Source organism: Oncorhynchus mykiss, chromosome 1 (assembly GCF_013265735.2).
Source record: "Oncorhynchus mykiss isolate Arlee chromosome 1, USDA_OmykA_1.1, whole genome shotgun sequence".
NCBI lineage: Eukaryota > Metazoa > Chordata > Actinopteri > Salmoniformes > Salmonidae > Oncorhynchus > Oncorhynchus mykiss.
The window spans coordinates 69,972,087-69,986,238 of record NC_048565.1 but is presented as its reverse complement, the minus strand read 5'-3'; the positions used below and the strand labels follow the sequence as shown (position 1 = coordinate 69,986,238).

General features: G+C 41.6%; 1 protein-coding gene across 2 annotated transcripts; it reads right to left on the bottom strand.

Annotated features, from left to right (window-relative positions):
* Positions 1-6,647: 6,647 nt before the first annotated feature.
* On the bottom strand, positions 6,648-13,959 carry si:ch211-195b21.5 (serine/arginine repetitive matrix protein 2). 2 transcript variants are annotated; one of them, XM_021610367.2, is made up of 8 exons: positions 13,566-13,959; positions 13,211-13,353; positions 12,459-13,095; positions 11,488-12,274; positions 8,465-8,538; positions 8,193-8,292; positions 7,865-7,983; positions 6,648-7,623 (listed from the first exon to the last, which is right to left on the bottom strand). In XM_021610367.2, exons 1-8 carry the CDS (start codon positions 13,788-13,790, stop codon positions 7,108-7,110), a joined length of 2,601 nt encoding a protein of 866 aa, XP_021466042.2. In that variant the 5' UTR covers positions 13,791-13,959; the 3' UTR covers positions 6,648-7,107. The 2 variants fall into 2 exon arrangements, with proteins under 2 accessions (XP_021466042.2, XP_021466034.2); XM_021610359.2 differs by having other exon boundaries at positions 6,648-7,626; positions 13,566-13,958.
* Positions 13,960-14,152: the final 193 nt, after the last annotated feature.

Genomic DNA, 14,152 nt, shown 5'->3' with positions numbered 1-14,152 from the left:
TAAGAGGTAGTCCTACCTATTTGACTTTATAGTCTACTATCCATAGATTTTGTTAGCCATGTCACCATGCACTCCTTAAATATCTTAGTGTCAGTGTGTTAAGTTAAAACCAGGGCTCGAATTGAGGTGGTAGATGAGTTAACTGTTGCTTTTGTTAAAGAAAATGACTAAAAGCATAGGCCAACCCCTTGTTAGCTTATTAAGATTGAAAAAAATCTAATGGACCTGATTATATAAAGATATCTATAACGACGCTTTTGACCGCAATGCTTTATGCTAGAAAGAAGTTGTAAATTGCCGGGGAACGATGTAACTCCGATGCAAATGGGATATCTTTGGTTTGTCACTATGAGGCTGCGCTACCACCACATTCAGAGGCTGCGCTACCACCTTCTATAGCCGAGGACACAATGTTTGGAAAGTAATGTGTGATTCTGTCACTATGACGTTATACATTTCAACAGGCTATTTAACAACATAACTCTAAATCAGTCAGGAGTAAGCCAAGTAAACTAAAATTAATTAGGCTATATTAGTATTTCAATGCTATAGCCTGCAATTTAAGAAATACATTGTGAAGCTTTGTGACAAGTTACAGGCTGTCAGGAGCGCTCAACAACACATCAACATTGCATTTAGGCTGTATAAAATGACATTTAAAAAGTAATTTCATAATGAAATGAAATTTACCTTATTAGGCTATACAGTGCCTTTGAATTCAATTTTAGAAACACGAGTTTGGCCAGTCTTTGGTTTGAAGATCATACGGTGAGCTATGCATACCTAGTTTGTTCATTTAGCCTAGCAGATGCTCTTATATTCCCATGCCCTAATCACAGTCAACACAAATACGTTTTTTAACAACAATATCATGGAATATCATAAAATAGAATAAATTAGAAAATTATAGTTTCCCAAATGAAAAAAAGGTTACAAGTGCATAAAGGCCTACCTGAAAAAACGAGCTCCGACTGGGAAAATTACGTTTTGAAGGTCATCCAACTTTGAATTCCAAGTCAGGTACTCATGCCTCTTTCTAGAGCTCCGACCTGAAGATCACTGACGTCATGATTCAACCTTGTTTTTTTCCGTGTTCCCAGTTGTCTTGAGAGAAACGTAATCATCGAATATTGTCTGCTTATGTGCCCCCTTTACTTATCCTACAGTTCTAACTTGGTGTACCGGGAGAATACTGTGAGCTTTGTTTTTTTTAAAGGCAGTAAATGAGGCTCAATTAACTGTTTTTCTGCCAGACAAGGCTCCGCTGATAGTCAGGTGTAGCGGTGGTAGGGATTCACTCCATGGTTCTGAATGAAAGCTCTGCCTTTGGGACAGCTTTATGTAGGCCCTAACAGTTTGTGGGCACCGTTTGTCACCATTATAGTACAATTAATGTATTGTTTAGTGTTACGTTGTGTAGTGGCATAGCTGGCATGCGTCAAAAAAAAAGTGGGAGTTAGCACCATCAAGATTTACATGCTAAAATCGCCACTGCATGGTACGGATTTCTGTGTGTGTGTGTGTGTGTTTGTGCATAAATAGAAATAACATGTTGACTTAACTTACTTGGAGAGAAACGCCAATGCCACCCTCTCTTTCATGTTGCCGAAATGGTCTATGACTGTCATACAGTACAAGCTTTTAGTTTTTTTTGTCCTAGGCTACTTGGCTAAAATGCTTGCTCGCTAGCCTAACTTCCTTTCTTGGGCAACGATTAGCCTGCTAGTTAACATTAGCCTACTACATTTAGCTACATATAGAACTTCCATCCTCTCAGGCCAGCGGCACAATGTATGCATTTATGGTTGGATCAGAATCGCCATTATAATCATTGGCCACTATGGAGAATTAAGTAAAACCAGAAGTCCAAATCCCTGTCTCCGTTGATGACTAATTTAGGAAAGGGGCAATTTTAGCTAGATAGCTAGTCACCGGAGGACAACACTACTACTAGATGCAACAATTTTATTTTTTGGTGTGAAGCCAAATCCAAACTGTCTTCCCTTGACACTTTTTTGGATGCGCCAGGACCATTCACAGTTGAGCTCACTCAGTTTAGCTCAAGCTGATTGGCTTCTAATGTATAATTTTTTTTTATCAAGGGAGGCCAAATGCTACGGGCGGCAACAATATCATATTCTTTTTGACCAAAAAGCATCAGATAGATTGGCTACACATACAGAGACAGAGGGACGCTGTTTCGCTCGCTCGGATGCTTTCTCCAGTGAGATACATTCATTGACTGTAGGTTTATGCGAAAAATGTATATTTTATATGTGTGACGCCATTACATCCAGCTGTTTTTATCGACACAAAATAATTCATCCTTATGAGTCTATTGACTCACCCGTGCATCAATCTAATGAACATTCATTTAAATAATTCAGTTTAAGCAGAGGTAGAGACGCCCAACTCTTCTGAAAATCTGTCTTCCTCCAGCAGGTGTTTTTTGTTGTTGTTTCACCCACCAAGCAAATACTATTTGTATGGAGGTCAATGAGTGTTGAATTTGGTCAACAACATACAATTGTGGTTAATTTGCTACGTGAGGTTTATTTGATCGAATAGAAGTTTCGGAATGCTTAAGTTATGAGTGTACTGATATAAGTAGGACACGTGACAACCCGCCAACTTTGAGAAAAAACACTTTATATCGGAGTTGTCTCGAGATGGCTATGCATTTTCATGGTATGAGGCTAGTAGCATAGCATCTCTCTCCTTTGAATTACAGGCGGTTGACATCAACAATCCTCTTTGAAAATTCAAAAAGGTTTACAATAATGAGATGTATCCACCAATCTAAAGAAAGGATAGGTGGGAGTTAGACAGCCCGCTGTGCCGCTTTGTGTACAAGGACTCTTATTGTTAGGGTGGAGAGACATGTATCTTGTCAGTATATCCATAATCTTTGGTTTAAGATAGAGCTATCTGTTTTTTGTATGGGCTGCATCTCAATTTCAATGCATCCGCCTAACCTTGTTCGGATCACCTCCAAAACAAAGATTATGTGGTTTGGTGAGAAGAATCCAGAAGAGCTCCTCCCTCCACTGGTGTGATTAGTCTCTCTGGTGTGATTAGTCACCTCATACAAGCACTTGGGAGTATGGCTAAACGGTACAGTGTCCTTCTCTCAGCAAACATCTAAGTTGCAGGCTAAGGTTAAATCTAGACTTTGTTTCCTCTATCGTAATTGCTCATCTTTCACCCCAGCTGCCAAACTAACCCTGTTTCAGATGACCATCCTACCCATGCTAGATTACGGAGATGTAATTTATAGATCGGCAAGTAAGGGTGCTCTCAAGGCAGGTAAGGGTGCTAGATGTTCTTTACCATTCGGCCATCAGATTTGCCACCAATGCTCCTTATAGGACACATCACTGCACTCTATACTCTAAACTGGCTATCTCTGACGCAAGACCAAATGATTGATGCTTATTTATAAAACTCCCCCCTATCTGAGATACATACTGTACCACAACATACAACAACCGTTCTGCCAGTCACATTCTGTTAAAGTTCCCCAAAGCACACACATCCCTGGGTCGCTCCTCTTTTCAGTTCACTGCAGCTAGCGACTGGATCGAGCTGTAAAAAAACACTCAAACTGGAGTTTTATCACCATCTCTCCATTCAAAGACTCAATCATGGACACACTTACTGACTCGTGTCGCTGCTTCACGTGATGTATTGTTGTCTCTACCTTTTTGCCCTGTTGTCTGTGACTAACAATGTTTGTACTATGTTTGTGTTGCTACCATGTTGTGCTGCTACCGTGTTGTTGTCATGTGTTACTGACATGCTGTTGTTGTCTTAGGTCTCTCTTTATGTAGTGTTGTGGTGTCTCTTGTGTTTTGTACTACATTTCTTATTTGAATCCCAGCCCCGTCCCCGCAGGATGCCTTTTGCCCCTTGCTATGCCATCATTGTAAATACGAATTTGTTCTTAAATGACTTGCCTAGTTAAATAAAGGTTAAATAGAAACAATTTAAAAAATAAAAACAAGGCTACGCTAGTTATCATAGTTAGCCAGGTGTGCAGTGGTGCAGGCTGATTGGTGGTGGTGCTTTTGCTTCCTGTCACTCAAAAGTTATGGAGCAAGTTAACATGACAACAATGCCTGCCATGGACATTTCCCAGTTGCTTTGAATCTTCAAAATCATAGGGTAAGAACATTTTTAAAGCCTCAAAGGATAAGATGATCCAACTTTCAAAACAAGTCCTTTTTGGTTAGCCACAGTAGTAAACTAGCTAGCCAGCGGTTTAGCTATAAAGCACACACTAATTTGTTGTAAACAATTATCAAGCTAGTTAGCTACCACATGTTCTTGTCAAACTGTCAACAGAGTAGCAAACAAGCAACAAGATAAGCTGAATAGCAGTCTAAAAACCAGAAATGAATCAGATTTGACCATTCAGACAAGTCACATGGCCAGGAATCATTTTTTTCTCTGACTTAATACTACCCTTGTGTGGCTTGAAATATCCAATTCCATGTGCTTTTTGGCTGTTCAGACTGCAGGAAAAAGAACAGATGAGTCACTTCAAATTGTTTATGTGAACAAGCCTTTAGAGACTTACCCAGAAAGACTCACAGCTGTAATCGGTGCCAAAGGTGAATCTAACATGTATTGACTCAGGTGTGAATACTTAGACTACCGTTCAAACACTTAGAAATGTTCTCGTTTTTTGAAAGAAAAGCACATTTTTTTGTCAATTAAAATAACACCAAATTGATCAGAAATACAGTGTAGACATTGTTAATGTTGTAAATGACGATTGTAGCTGGAAACAGCAGATTTTTATGAAATATCTACATAGGCGTACAGATGCCCATTATCAGCAACCATCACTCCAGTGCTCCAATGGCACATTGTGTTAGCTAATCCAAGTGTATCATTTTAAAAGGCTAATTGATCATTAGAAAACCCTTTTGCAATTATATTAGTACAGCTGAAAACGGTTGTTCTGATTAAAGACGCAATAAAACTGGCCTTCTGCATCAGCATTTGTGGGTTCGATTACAGGCTCAAAATGGCCAGAAACAAAGTACTTTCTTCTGAAACGCATCAGTCTATTCTTGTTCTGAAAAATGAAGGCTATTCCATGCGAGAAATTGCCAAGAAACTGAAGATCTCGTACAACGCTGTGTACTACTCCTTTCACAGAACAGCGCAAACGGTCTCTAACCAGAATAGAAAGGAGTGGGAGGCCCCAATGCACAACTGAGCAAGAGGACAAGTACATTAGTGTCTAGTTTGAGAAACAGACACCTCACAAGTCCTCAACTAGCAGCTTCATTAAATAGTACCCGCAAAACACCAGTCTCAACGTCAACAGTGAAGAGGCGACTCAGGGATGATGGCCTAGGCAGAAATGCAAGGAAAAATCCATATCTCAGACTGGCAAATAAAAAGAAAAGATTAAGATAGGAAAAACAAGACACTGGGCAGAGGAACTCTGCCTAGAAGGCCAGCATCCTGGAGTCGTGCCATTTGAACACAGGAGTGATGGTTGCTGATAATGGGCCTCTGTACGCCTATGTAGATATTTCATTAAAAATCTGCCGTTTCCAGCTACAATAGTCATTTACAACATGAACAATGTCTACATTGTATTTCGGATCAATTTGATGTTATTTTAATGGACAAAAAAGTGCTTTTTAAAAACAAGGACATTTCTAAGTGACCCCAAACTTTTGAACTGTAGTGCATGTAAATGAGACATTTCTGTATTTCATTTTCAATAAATTTGCACATTTCTAAAAACATGTTTTCACTTTGTCAGTATGGGGTATTGTGTGTAGATGGGTGAGAATTTTTAGTTTTGTTTAATTCAGGCACAACAAAATGTGGAATAAGTCAAGGGGAATGAATACTTTCTAAACTGAACTATTTCTTGAGCTTTCGTATATCTAGGACAGACACTTTAAAACCTTATTCCATGTGATCTATTTTTTTACTGTCTTTTATGACATTTATTAATGTGTTATTTAATGCGTTTCTATGTGCTATAGTAGAGGTGAAATTAAATATTTTATCAAATCACTAAATATTTTTGATACCCAAAGGGGTCATAAAATTCAAAATCAAATAGCTAAATGATCCATGGTATGACCATCTTAAAACAATTCCATGTTAGCTCAAAATGAAAACTTATTTTGCAAGCAGTAGGCATTTAGGAGTGCAGCCTAAAGTTATGTGATGACATCACATGCCCAGCATACCTTAAAAGTAGTTAAAAGTAGTTTCCCTCATTAGTTGCAGTAAAGAAAGTTCAACAAAAGAAAAATAGAAGCCTATTGAACGGATAAAAATGTCTCATATCTGCCGTTTCTGACATTGCTTTTGTCAAATAAACCTGGATCAATGGAAATGCCTAATGTGTGAGAAAAAGGAAGTCAGAGTAAGCAACAGCAGACAAAAACAATGTATATAATCAGAAAAAAAAGTGATCACCTTACAAAAATATGTCAACTGTTCCTATCCTGATAGGATCCAATGACTTTGGCAAGATCATGTGCGCTTGCAAATAGCCTTGCGCCATCAATTGCTGAGACATATTATAAGAGGACAATGCATAAAAATGTCTTCATTACAGAACAATTCCATCTCATCGGTTTAACATTAGGAAGAAAGACAGCACACGCTTCAAATGGCAGTTGACCTTTAAATGCAAAAAGTACATTTGATAACACTCAAAGCACTAAATCAAGGTTGTACCGGGTGAAATATACACAAACATGGCCCAATATAAAGAGGGTTATTTAATAAACATCTACAGTAACTAAAGGTCTGAACAATAGGATCAGTAGCTGGCAGCAAAACAATTCTGGACATCATAAATGCTGCATATGCACCCTGGAACGGCCTGTCCTCCAACAGCATTCAATGTGCTGTTATCCACTACAACACAGAGGAACGCAGTTTGCTGAAAAACAAGACAACCCCAAAAGGAGAGAACGAATCAGAGGAGTACTGCTTCTTTTTAACATTAAAAGCACCAACTTCTGAAAACAGCTGCAATGATGCCAAACAATGACCCAAGGCCAGGTCCTCCAGAGATACAGTACAATCAAACCAGGACATGCAGTACAGCAGCTATTACTTCTAACCCTTTTCCTTCTTCTTCTTCTTCTTTTCCTTCTTCTTTTTCTCCTTCTTCTTTTTCTTTTTGTTGCCTTTAGGAGATTTGTCTTTCTCGTCATCACTATTAGAACTGCTTTCTCCTTTATCTTTGTCCTTTTTGTCACATACTTCCACGTTGGGCTTTCCTTTGGTCTCCACTACCTCAAGTTTGACCCTACCATATTTCCCACTGGCATGGCCAGAGGAAGCAGCACAAGAGCCCTTATCCACCCTCCCCTCCTCTCTCCCCCTGGCCTTCTGCAGACCTGGTGGGGTGTGCCCGCGGACCATCTGCATCTTTATCCTGGGGCTTCCAGGGCGTTCCTCTTTTACGTAGATCTTCTCCCTGTCGTTCCTGTAACCCTTTGGGCCCTCGTCTAGTTTGCGATACCTCTGATCTCTTGGGTCTCCCTGGTCCCTCCACTCTGGACCCAGGGGGTGCCCGATGTAATGACTAGGGTGTCTTCGGTCCTCTCCAGGTCGTCTGTCTCCATGCTGCTGCTATAGACAAGGTGAAACAAGTAGATACAGTTTGGGATTATAATACCACAAATCTTTTGGGGAATTTGACTTTTCTATGGATGCTGAAGACAAGTGGACTGGAAAGGAACCTAAAGTTTATACTGAGGGGTGATCTAGGTTGAACAACGTAATGGTTTAACTATGCTGTTTCGTTGGTCAATGCAGTGTATGCAGTTGGGTTACTGTGTGGGGCGAGACAATGTAGCTAGGTACATGCCATGCTAGGCTCATTCTGCCGGTGGGTTGCTGCATGGTCCTCAGCAGTGGTCAGGTCTCCGAAGAACTCCTCACACCTCTGACAGTAGAACCCGATGACCGGAATCAAAAAGGTAGACCCTGAATATACGAATGAAAAGGCATTTAGGTGTCATTCTATTACCAAGTAATGATGGCAACAAAAATAATGCTTATATTTATTTATATTTAACAAGGCAAGTCAGTTAAGAACAAATTCTTATTTACAATGATGGCCTACCAGTCATTTATATTATGTAGATAGAGAAAGACTGGTTAGAAAGACAGGTCTATAATGAACAATACTATACCATCCTGCTTTAGCAATTCCTCCAGTTCCTTCACAAGAGTTTCTTTCCTTTTCATTTGGTCATGTCTCGATCTCCTCTGACTCTCCTCGTCATCTTTGCTCTAGAAAGTCCCATTTCATCACAATGTTAAAATGCAGTGTTTTCTAGTTTAGACATCACAACATGCTGTGACACAACAAACATCAGGAGTAATTATCATCAGTAATAGTGAGGTGTGTCTCAGAGAAAAAAAAAAGAGTGTGATTGGAATGACACTGCCGAGTAAATGTTACCTTCTGTTTGTCTGAATTCCTTTGGGAATGGTTGCCATCATGTGGATCACTATTGGCCCTTTTCTCCCTTGTTGCTAAAGAAAGGAAGAACAATGCAATTAGTCGCATCCTTAATATATACTGAACAAAAATGTAGTGTTGGTCCCAAGTTTCATGAATTGAGATAAAAGATCCCAGAAATGTTCCATATGCACAAAATGCTTATTTTAAAAAATAAAGTACATACATCAAATCAAATGTATTTACATAGCCCTTCTTACATCAGCTGATATCTCAAAGTGCTGTACAGAAACCCAGCCTGAAACCCCAAACAGCAAGCAATGCAGGTGTAGAAGCATCCCTATTAGTGAGCATTTCTCCATTGCCAAGATAATCCATCCACCTGACAGGTGTGGCATATCAAGAAGCTGATTAAAAGCCATGATCATTACACAGATGCTGGGGACAATGAAAGGCTACTAAAATGTGCAGTTTTGTCACATAAATTAATTTGATTTGATTTGTTATATAGCCCTTTGTACATCAGCTGATATCTCAAAGTTCTGTACAGAAACCCAGCCTAAAACCCCAAACAGCAAGCAATGCAGGTGTAGAAGCACGGTGGCTAGCAAAAACTCCCTAGAAAGGCCAAAACCTAGGAAGAAACCTAGAGAGGAACCAGGCTGTGGGGTGGCCAGTCCTCTTCTGGCTGTGCCGGGTGGAGATTATTACAGAATACCACAGATGTCTCAAGTTTTGAGGGAGCTTGCAATTGGCATGTTGACTGCAGGAATGTCCACCAGAGCTGTTGCCAGAAAATCGAATGTTAATTTCTCTGCCATAAGCTGCCTCCAATGTCATTTTAGAGAATTTGGGCCAACGGGCCTCACAATCGCAGACCACATGCAACCACGCCAATCCAGGACCTCTACACCCGGCTTCTTCACCTGCGGGGTCGTCTGAGACCAGCCACCCGGACAGCTGATGAAACTGAGGAGTATTTCTGTCTGTAATAAAGCCCTTCAGTGGTGAAAAACACTTTCTGATTGGCTGGCTCCCCAGTGGGTGGGCTTGGCTCCCAAGTGGGTGGGCCTATGCCCTCCCGGGCCCAGCCATGATTGTGCCCCTGGCCAGTCATGTGAAATCCATAGATTAGGGCCTAATGAATTTATTTTAATTGACATATTTCCTTATATGAACTTCAACTCAGTAAAATCATTGAAATTGTTGCATTTATATTTTGTTCAGTATAGATTAACGTTACAAAAGTGAATGGGTTTTGTGTATATATATATATATATATACAGTGCCTTGCGAAAGTATTCGGCCCCCTTGAACTTTGCGACCTTTTGCCACATTTCAGGCTTCAAACATAAAGATATAAAACTGTATTTTTTTGTGAAGAATCAACAACAAGTGGGACACAATCATGAAGTGGAACGACATTTATTGGATATTTCAAACTTTTTTAACAAATCAAAAACTGAAAAATTGGGCGTGCAAAATTATTCAGCCCCCTTAAGTTAATACTTTGTAGCGCCATCTTTTGCTGCGATTACAGCTGTAAGTCGCTTGGGGTATGTCTCTATCAGTTTTGCACATCGAGAGACTGACATTTTTTTCCCATTCCTCCTTGCAAAACAGCTCGAGTTCAGTGAGGTTGGATGGAGAGCATTTGTGAACAGCAGTTTTCATTTCTTTCCACAGATTCTCGATTGGATTCAGGTCTGGACTTTGACTTGGCCATTCTAACACCTGGATATGTTTATTTTTGAACCATTCCATTGTAGATTTTGCTTTATGTTTTGGATCACTGTCTTGTTGGAAGACAAATCTCCGTCCCAGTCTCAGGTCTTTTGCAGACTCCATCAGGTTTTCTTCCAGAATGGTCCTGTATTTGGCTCCATCCATCTTCCCATCAATTTGAACCATCTTCCCTGTCCCTGCTGAAGAAAAGCAGGCCCAAACCATGATGCTGCCACCACCATGTTTGACAGTGGGGATGGTGTGTTCAGGGTGATGAGCTGTGTTGCTTTTACGCCAAACATAACGTTTTGCATTGTTGCCAAAAAGTTCAATTTTGGTTTCATCTGACCAGAGCACCTTCTTCCACATGTTTGGTGTGTCTCCCAAGTGGCTTGTGGCAAACTTTAAACAACACTTTTTATGGATATCTTTAAGAAATGGCTTTCTTCTTGCCACTCTTCCATAAAGGCCAGATTTGTGCAATATACGACTGATTGTTGTCCTATGGACAGTCTCCCACCTCAGCTGTAGATCTCTGCAGTTCATCATGGGCCTCTTGGCTGCATCTCTGATCAGTCTTCTCCTTGTATGAGCTGAAAGTTTAGAGGGACGGCCAGGTCTTGGTAGATTTGCAGTGGTCTGATACTCCTTCCATTTCAATATTATCGCTTGCACAGTGCTCCTTGGGATGTTTAAAGCTTGGGAAATATTTTTGTATCCAAATCCGGCTTTAAACTTCTTCACAACAGTATCTCGGACCTGCCTGGTGTGTTCCTTGTTCTTCATGATGCTCTCTGCGCTTTTAACGGACCTCTGAGACTATCTCAGTGCAGGTGCATTTATACGGAGACTTGATTACACACAGGTGGATTGTATTTATCATCATTAGTCATTTAGGTCAACATTGGATCATTCAGAGATCCTCACTGAACTTCTGGAGAGAGTTTGCTGCACTGAAAGTAAAGGGGCTGAATAATTTTGCACGCCCAATTTTTCAGTTTTTGATTTGTTAAAAGAGTTTGAAATATCCAATAAATGTCGTTCCACTTCATGATTGTGTCCCACTTGTTGTTGATTCTTCACAAAAAAATACAGTTTTATATCTTTATGTTTGAAGCCTGAAATGTGGCAAAAGGTCGCAAAGTTCAAGGGGGCCAAATACTTTCACAAGGCACTGTATATATGAATTCATGAATTGAGATAAAAGATCCCAGAAATGTTCCATATGCACAAAATGCTTATTTTAAAAATAAAGTACATACATCAAATCAAATGTATTTATATATGACTGCTCTAACCTTTAATAATGAACTGTAATGACTCCAATGCTTGTCGTATTGGTGCTGTCCCAAGTGCTGCCCCGAGTGCTGGCGAGGCCAGTCTGGGCTCCTGTGATGCCCCAATTACAAGAGGAAGAGGCAGCACTGGTGCTGGTGATGGCACTTTCTCCTCCCTCTTCTGCTCTGGCACCTTCCCCTCCTTCTGTTGCTGCAGCTTGACCATCATCTTACTGATCTCTGATGTGCCCAGATTCAGTCCAATGTTCTTCAACATGGTCTTGAACTCCTCACATTCCTTCACAGTGGGGGCGGGCCTCACATCAGGAACAGGCTGCACCCTCTGCTCAGGCCTCACACTGGACTGGACCGGTTGAGGAGGCATCTTGAACTCCAGGACTTCACTATGGTTCCCGAACAGAGGCTGGCTTTGATAGTAGGGTGGGCCTGCTGGGGAGATCTCTGCACCGCTCTGCTGGGTAATGGATGTGGACGGTGCAAAAGGCAGGGTGGCAGGGCGTTGTTTTGACTGGTTATCCTCATTCCCATAGAGGAAGTTCTCCTCATCCTCAACCTCCTCCAGCTTCTGAACAGGCGAGACCTCCCTGGTGCCCTGCAGCCAGGAGAAGTCACAGCCCACTCTCTCGTGGGGGAGAAGATTGCTGTCGGTCTCCTCCTGTCTGCTGACTGGCTTGGGCCCATCTGAGGCTTGAAGAAATTCCTGTCTGCTGGCCAAGACTGGTCCACATGGAAGACAGTTGCTCTGGATTGCTCTGCTGCTCTGGATATCTCTGCTAAAGTTATTGGCCTATGGAACAAACAGAAAAGACATCAATGGGTTTTATTGAGGTTTGATTTTACATTTGTTAGATTGTCTAGTCTTCACTGCAGATATAAATTAGAATATTACTTAAAAATGGGTCTCGCCATGTTTGTAGAACATCATTAACTAAACATACCCCATAACAACCCAATACTTTCTCATACTATACCTGTATTGTGAGAATGGCATTCTTGATGGAAGGCATACTGTCCTCCAGTTGCTTGCTGTTCATAACTTGTTTCAGGCCCTCGAGCAGGTCATTGTGTACGGAGGAGTGATTACTGATCCTGCTGCTACAGCTCCGAATGGGGCTCCTTTTGTCCCTGTGGTCTGAATGATGGTCCACTCTGCCCCGGCTCTTTCCATAGCTGCGACTCCTACTCCTTGATCTGCTTTTGCTTCTCACCCGACTTTTCCCTCGGCTCCGGCTCCTACTACGAGCCTTGCTCTTGCTTCTGACCTGGCTCTTTCCACGACTGCGACTCCTGCTTCGTGGTCGGCTTTTGCTTCTTGCCCGGCTTTTCCCTCGGGTACGACTTCTGCTGCGCGGACAGCTCTTGCTTCTTGCCCGGCTCTTGCTTCTTACCTGGCTCTTTGCTCGGCTCTTACTCCTGCCCCTGCTTTCCTTCGCTGGACTGCGAGATTTGCTCCGGAGTCTCTGCCTCTCATAACCCCGGTCTTCTGGTACACCTGGAGCCTTGACTGCCTTCCCTGCGTCCAACAGGTTGACTCCTTTGAGGAAGTCAGGGACTGGCTTATTAGCTGCAAGGCATCTGAGGAATTCTTCCCCAGCTGTCAAGTTCTCACTGAAATACAAGTAAAAACTGTTTAGATTACTGTTCATTGCAAGCAGCCATAGCTGAAAGAGGTTGTGAACTAGGCTATGCATCACAAAATCCTTGAATCTTGACATTTCCCCACCTCTTGTCTCTTTGACATGATTCCAAAGGATTGGCGGGCCACTGTGGCATCTGAAGATGCTGTGTGTCTGGTGGGAGAATCTGTTGACCACCCAGACTGATCACTGTGCTGCGGTCAATGGAGTAACTGCTGCAGTGTGGAGTCTGGTTGAGGTACAAACAACATGTAAACATCAGCATACTAGATAGCTGACCATTGTAATCATTAACATTATGGTGTTTTGGCTGAGTGCACCATGTCTACCAGTATCCTAGTTTAAGCATTAATACATTTTATCAAGGAACAAACTAAAGAATATATCGACTAGCTATGGATTTGTTGTGAAGCACATTAGCTGACAACGTTAGCTACGTACATTGATATAATGTTCCCTCATGGGCCTGTGGAGGTATTCACTTCCCGATCCGGGAGGTAAGAAAGGATGACAAGATCCAGGAGGTAAGTGTCCAGGCATTGGAACGTGGGGTGGCGGGCCAAAGGGCCCTCCGTAGCTGGGACCGGGTGGCTGTACATGGGGTGGGTAGCCTAAGGGAGCAGGGCCCCGAGGAAGTTCTCCGGGATGGTGAAAACCACGAAACATTGTAGCCGTCAAATGATAACGGCAGTTACATTAATGCTAGATATCAAGACTTATCAGGGAAACCCCGAATGTCAAAACAAGCATTTACTCGTTAGTTCGCTTGCTTTGAAGTAGCTGGCGGGTGAATGAAAGCGGAAGAACTTCAAGCTGTAAAGTGTACAACATCCGGTATCCTGCATTTCAAAATAAAAGCCCACCAAGGATTAGCAATAGCATTACAGCACGTTTTTAAACTATAATCTTTGATTACATTATGATCAAGCATTAATTGATATGCGGAGCTAATGTGGGTCCACTGGTTTTCAAATTGTGTACAAAATACTGGTGGTCAACAATTAAGCTGAAAGTATGACCAAATAAAG